Below are 6,310 nucleotides of genomic sequence, written 5' to 3' on the forward strand. Positions count from 1 at the left end.
GACACTGTGCCCTCCCCAGACCCACAACGGGGACACTGTGCCCTCCCTGGCCCCACAAATGGGACATGGGGCGTTCCAGCGGGGATATGGGGTGCTTCACATATACCACCCCCTACACCCCCAGGATGCCCCATACAGCCCCGCAGACCCCCAAAATACCCCATATACTGCCCCATATACAGGATCCCCCACTTTCTGACAACCTCCATTCACCCCAAACCCAATATATGGGATACCCCATATACCCCCCATACAACCCCAAAATACCCAAACAGCCCCATACACCTACAAAATGCCCCCCATACACAGGATCCCCCATCCTGTGACACTCCCCCTTCACTCCAAACCCAATACATGGGAAGCCCTATATATCCACCATACACCCCTGGGATACCCCATATACTCTCCCTACAACCCCAGGATGCCCCATACACCCCCAAAATACCCCATACACTGCCCCATACACAGGATCCTCCACTCTCTGACATCCTCCCTTCACCCCAACCCAATACCCCATATACCCCCCATACAACCCAAAAATTCCCCATGCAGCCCCTACAACCACAGAACACCCCCTATACTGCCCCAAACTCAAGATCCCCCATCCTCTGACACCCCTACCTTCACCCCAAACCCAGTACATGGGATGCCCCATATATCCACCACACTCCCCCAGGATAACCCATATACCCCCATACACTCCTAAGATGCCCCACACACCCCCAAAACACCCCATACTGCCCCATATACAGGATCCCCCATACTGTGACACCCCCCCTTCACCCCAACCCCAATATATTGGATGTCCCATATATCCACCATACACCTCTGGGACATGCCATACAGCTCCATACACCCCCAAAATACCCTATATACTGCCCCATATACAGGATCCTCCCCTCTGACACCCCCCTTCACCCCAACCCCTCCACCCAAACCCAATACATGGGAAGCCCCATATATCCACCATACACCCCCAGGATACCCCATATACTCCCCCTACAACCCTGGGGGATGCCCCATACACCCCCATCCTGCATACGGCAGACCCCATATGCAGGATCCCCCACTGTCTGACACCCCCCTTCACCCCAAACCCAATACATGGGTTGCCCCATATAACCCCCCATACAATCCCAGGATGCCCCATACAGCCCCAAAACACCCCATACTGCCCCATTCCCGGGATCCCCCACCCTCTGACGCACCCCCTTCACCCCCGGCCCCTCTCCCACCCTGCATGTAGACCACCAGCAGGGTGTAGCAGATGGTCAGCGGGGTCCAGAACCGCACGGCCTCGGCGGCCGACAGGAAATCCCTGTTGATGAGCTCCACGGCCGCCAGGTCGGCCACGGCGAAGGCCACGGCGAGGGCCCGGCCCAGCAGCGCGGGGACGCGGTGCCCGTCGGAGAGCAGCAGGATGCAGAGGCCGCAGTAGCGCTCCCGGCTGTGCAGCCCATACAGGGCACACACGTGCCGCGCCAGGCGCCGGCACTGCAGCGCCAGCAGCCCCGCCAGCCCCGCCGCCAGCAGCAGGTTCCAGCTCCGGTGGGGAGCCCCTTCCAGCAGGAAGCTGAGGCCGCAGGACAGCCCGCAGCCCAGGGAGTACTGGCACAGCAGGTAGAGCTGCCGGCTGTGGGCACCCTGCGGGAGGGAACGGCTCCGTCAGTCGCGAGGGGTTCGTGGGATCATGGAATCGGGGAGGTGGGAAAAGACTCCAAGACCATCGAGTCCAACCATCCCACCAGCACTGTCACACCCACCACTAAAAATGTCCCCAGGTGCCACATCCACACACCTACTGAACACCTCCAGGGATGGGGACTCCACCACTGCCCTGGGCAGCCTGTGCCAATGCCTGAGTGCCCTTTCCATTAAGGAATTTTCCACAATATCCAATCTAAACCTCCCCTGGCACAGCTGGAGGCCGTTCCCTCTCCTCCTGTCCCTTGTTCCCTGGGAGCAGAGCCCGACCCCCCCCGGCTCCCCCCTCCTGTCAGGGAGTTGCAGAGCCAGAAGGTCCCCCCTGAGCCTCCTTTTCTCCAGGCTGAGCCCCCCCAGCTCCCTCAGCCGCTCCTGCTGCTCCAGCCCCTTCCCAGCTCCGTTCCCTTCCCTGCACACGCTCCAGCCCCTCCGTGTCCTCCTTGTCCGGAGGGTCCCAGCGGTGCCCCCGGGGCTGGAGGTGCCCCGGCCGTGCCCAGCACAGGGACAGGCCCTGCTCTGTTCCTGTGCCCCCCCGGGCCGGGCCCAGCCCGGGGCCATCAGCCTCTCGCCCCCTTGGGTTCACGTGCAAAGTGACACGTGGACCCTCCACACCGCAGCCCCTCCATCCCCCATGGGGGTTGAACAAATCCACCAGGGACCCACAATTTCCCAGCTCCCTCCACACCGTGCCTCAGTTTCCCCCATCCCATCTCACCTTGCCGAGGGACAGGATGGTGGACACGGCGCGCAGGGAGAACTCCAGCACCACCAGCGCGGCCACGCGGGAGCCCACCAGGGCCAGGACCCCCGTCAGCACCAGCACGTGCAGCGGCTCCAGCACCGCCCGCTGCGCCCGGATCGCCTCCTTCTCTGCCTGCCTCTCTGGGTTGCTGGGGACGGTGAGGGGGGAATGCTGAGCCAGGTGGCATGTCACCCAAAACGGGGTGACAGCCCTAGAGACACCCTCCCTGTGCTTCCCAGGCCCTGCCCTGCACCCCTGGGTGCCAAGAGCCACCCCCCCAACAGCAGACCCCAAAATCAGATGCCCAAAACCAACCTCCCCTGCCCCGGGCGGTGCTTACTTCAGGCACTGGATGTAGAGATAAACCTTCAGGAGGCTGCAGAGCACCGAGACGGCGCAGGCACCCACCAGCCCTGCGGGGAAAGGCAGCAGTGGGTCACAGTGTCCCCTTGGCCTGTCCCCGAGCTGCCCCTGTGCCACCTCCAGGGCTCTCACCTTGCAGGAATGCATCCAGCAGTGCCCAGCCCCAGGCCAGCCCAGGGAATGCCGGCAGCCAGGACCCCAGGGAGAACATTTTTGATGGAGAGGAGCCACGGCACGGCCAGGCCAGGCCCCGGCTCCAAGGTCCGCGGGGCGGAGGCTGGGAGTGGCCCCCCCGGCTAGTAAATCATTGCTGGGGCAAACGAGGGCAGCTGGAGCTCAGCTGCTCTGGCCACAGCTCCAGCTGCTCCGTGAAGGTGAAAATTAGGGCGAGGAGAGGAAGGCAGTGATGGGATACACGTGGAGGGGCTTGGGGACCACCAGCACCTTCAACTGCCTCCACTCCAGCACTGCTGTTCACCCCGAGGCATTGCAGCGTTTCAGGTCCTGTCCCCCCACCCCCGCACCACCCCAAAGACCCTGAAACAACACCAAAAATAGAAAAATCCCTTTATTAATGTCTTTGGTGGTGGTGGAAGCCCATCCTATGGCCCCGGGGGCTGCTGGTGCCGCACCAGGTCCCTGAGCTTGTCCCAAAAGAAGAGGCTGAGGACGGTGTGGGGGCCGAGGCGGAAGTAGACGGCGCCGATGCCCTTGTACAAGCCCAGCAGCCCCTCTTTGTGGGAGATTTGCAGGATACAATCCAAAAAGCCCCGGTAGAGCTTGCCCTGGGGAGAGAGGAGCCAGCTGCGCACTCCCACCGGACGCAATCCTGGGAAAAGCCGCTCATCCCCTCTGCCGTACCCGGAACGGCCTTACCGTGCCATCGGCGTCCACTGGCTGGTTGTAGAGGCGGGTGCTGATCGTGTCGAAGGGCGTCATCGCCACGGCCACGGCCACGCTGCTCACCATCCCCCCCGCCAGCACCGCCGACCAGCTGCCCTTCCTGAACCACTGCGGGGAGCGCCGGCGTCAGCTCTGCCCGAAAACCAGGGGAGCGGCGGCCGGAGCGGCGCGTCCCCCTCACCTGGCGCTCGCAGACCCAGTCCTTGGCGGAGGCGAAGGTGGCGAGTTGCACGGCCGAGCCCACGGTCACGCGGGGGATGGCGCCCGTCACCCCCCGCCACAGCCCAACCACCCCGTGCTGCCGGTAGATGCTCCTGAAAGCGGTGGTGATGTTCTGGGGAAGAGAGGAAATTGAGGAAAAATAGGAATGGTGCGTCCCACACACGGCTAAAATTTCCCACCCTGGCAAAACTTCCCACCCTGGCGTCCAAAAGCCACATTGGTTGTTGGTGACACGAAGCCAGCAGGGGCTTTGAAGGCACCGCAGGGCATCTGGATTCGGTGTCCCAGCCCCACGTGCCCGTCACACCCCCTCTGTCCTCACGCCGTTATTTATAGCATCGTTTCAGGGCCAAGCGGCCAAACAACAGCTTTAAATTCCTACTGACCAAAATAGCATCGTCCCTGCTGGGGCCCGGAGTGTGCACAGAAAAGGTGCCACCAAATCTCGGATGCCCCCCCAGCCCGACCCCATCCCCGCTCACCTCATGGTGGTGCTGGTAGCCCACAGCCATGGCCGCCACTGTCTGGGCTTGGAGGTGGGTCTTGACCTTGGGGGGGACAATACCAGGTGACAAAACCCCCTTCAGCCTCAGCTGGGACCAGCTGCAGTCCCCTCATCTCTTCTCAGCACATTTTTGGAGGGCACAGATGTGTTGCCAAGTGGCACCTCCAGGCCTTGAACCCCTCCCACCCAAGAGCAAAGGGACCCTGCAAACACCCACTGCTGGGACTCCGCAACCCCAAAAACTGGGGAGACCCCCTAGAAAGGGAGGGGGGAACACACCCTAAATTTCTTTTGGGAAATTTTCCTTATGGGGGAGTTCTCTGGGTTTCAGGGGGGAGGATTTGGGGAAACAGCGGAGGGAGAACATGCACAGAGCAGCCCCACATTTTGGGGGGGTGAAGCAAAGCACGGGGAGAAGGGATGCATCGGAGCCGGTGTTTATAGGATGCAGCGAGCTCCAGGATGCCAAACCTTTGGCGGGGGGGTGTGTGTTTCCTCAAAACACCCCCTCACACGAGGGTCCGTGGGGGCAGAGCAGCACTCACCAGGTACGCGGGGCTGCCCACGAAGGCTCCCACCGCCCCCGCCACGGCCCCGGCGGCCACGGTGCCGCCGGGATACCGCGTCCAGCCGGCGTCCTCGGCGTGGGAATAGCAGTAGAAGCGGAAGCCGTTCATGAGCGCCTGGTAGAGCAGCCCGGCCGCCAGCCCCTTCTGCAGCCCCCCCAGCCCGTCCGCCCGGCACACGGCGCCCACCGCCCGCAGCACCCCCCGGTAGGGCCGCGGGTACGTGCCCGGGGCCTGCAGCTCGCCCTGCAGCTGCAGCCGCGTCTTGACCACCTCCAGCGGGTTGGTGAGGAAGCAGGCCAGGCACCCGGCGGTGGCCCCCAGCACCAGGTCGGTGGCCGGGGGCACCCCCTTGGCCGGGGAGCTCCTCTTGGGGGGAGGGGGCGCGGGTTCCTGCGGGGAGGGGGATCCGGGGCCGGGGGCTCCCGTCGCCATCCGGCACCTGCCCCAGGGGCGGCCCCGGCTCCACCTCCCGGGGGGACCGCAGGGAAAAACACCCCGAGCCGGGGGGAGCGAGCGAGCGCCGCCTCCCGCAAACCAGCGCCGCCCCCCCCCCCAAATCCGGCCCCCGTTTGGGGAAGGGATGTGGGGCAAAGGTCGGGCCGGGGCTGCGTGTCCGGCCCCGTCCCCCGGTACCGGAGCGCCCCGGCAGCCGCCTCCAGCCCGGCCCGGCCTCACGTGATGGGGCTGCCCCGGCGCAAATAGGGAAAAACAGGCACGAAAAAAAAAAGGCGGGATAAAACTGGAACAGAAGCTGGGGGAGAGCGGCTCCGGGGGGGCACAGCCCGGGGCAGGGACCGGGACTGGCGGGTTCGTTGCGCTCGCGGCCGCCGCTCAGGGGCTCGCGGGGGTCTCACCCGCCCCTCCCGGCGCTGATCCCTCCCGGGGTCGCCGAAATGCTTTGAAATTGGAGCTTCCCAGGGCAAAGAGCTCCGGGGGGTGTGTGGGGGGTGTCGGTGTCCCTCCCCCCCGCCATGGAGTCCTATTTTTAGGGCTGCACAGTGACCCCCTGGGACCTGTTTTACCCCATGGCCGAGGCACTCCGGTGGTTACTGAGGGGGTGGGGAGGTGTGAGTCCTCCCCACCCCAGTGGCTCCCCCATCCCTGATATACCCCCAACACCCCTGTTTTGATCCCAAAAGGAGAGGGAGGGTTTACAGGCAAGGTGGGTGATGCTGGGGGCTGGTCCCATGGCTGTTTATTTCTTGTCTAGACTAGGAATATCTCCTGGATCTGGGGATAAATGGGGACAGAGCATCCAGACTATGTGTCCTGATGGATAATTCCCAACTGAAAAAGAGAACG

General features: G+C 63.7%; 1 protein-coding gene and 1 long non-coding RNA gene across 2 annotated transcripts; both read right to left on the minus strand.

Moving 5' to 3' along the window:
• Nucleotides 1-2,510: 2,510 nt before the first annotated feature.
• On the minus strand, nucleotides 2,511-2,959 carry LOC113972253. The gene is made up of 3 exons (XR_003535828.1): nucleotides 2,942-2,959; nucleotides 2,762-2,859; nucleotides 2,511-2,594 (listed from the first exon to the last, which is right to left on the minus strand). It is a non-coding gene; the product is annotated as an uncharacterized LOC113972253 (long non-coding RNA).
• A 403-nt stretch (nucleotides 2,960-3,362) lies between these two features.
• On the minus strand, nucleotides 3,363-5,787 carry SLC25A34 (solute carrier family 25 member 34). Its single transcript, XM_027693113.1, has 5 exons — nucleotides 4,985-5,787; nucleotides 4,417-4,482; nucleotides 3,894-4,046; nucleotides 3,686-3,820; nucleotides 3,363-3,594 (listed from the first exon to the last, which is right to left on the minus strand). Exons 1-5 carry the CDS (start codon nucleotides 5,438-5,440, stop codon nucleotides 3,412-3,414), a joined length of 993 nt encoding a protein of 330 aa, XP_027548914.1. The 5' UTR covers nucleotides 5,441-5,787; the 3' UTR covers nucleotides 3,363-3,411.
• Nucleotides 5,788-6,310: the final 523 nt, after the last annotated feature.

This window comes from Neopelma chrysocephalum, unplaced genomic scaffold (assembly GCF_003984885.1).
Source record: "Neopelma chrysocephalum unplaced genomic scaffold, ASM398488v2 Primary Assembly neopelma1_90, whole genome shotgun sequence".
In the NCBI taxonomy this organism is placed as follows: Eukaryota; Metazoa; Chordata; class Aves; order Passeriformes; family Pipridae; genus Neopelma; species Neopelma chrysocephalum.

Excerpts from the sequence above, each read along its gene's own strand:
- SLC25A34 (XM_027693113.1), bottom strand. The coding sequence starts at position 5,440 with ATGGCGACGGGAGCCCCCGGCCCCGGATCCCCCTCCCCGCAGGAACCC. Across the intron at positions 4,047-4,416 it reads GCTACCAGCACCACCATGAG|AACATCACCACCGCTTTCAG; the intron begins GTGAGCGGGGAT and ends TCTCTTCCCCAG. Across the intron at positions 3,821-3,893 it reads ACTGGGTCTGCGAGCGCCAG|TGGTTCAGGAAGGGCAGCTG; the intron begins GTGAGGGGGACG and ends CGCTCCCCGCAG.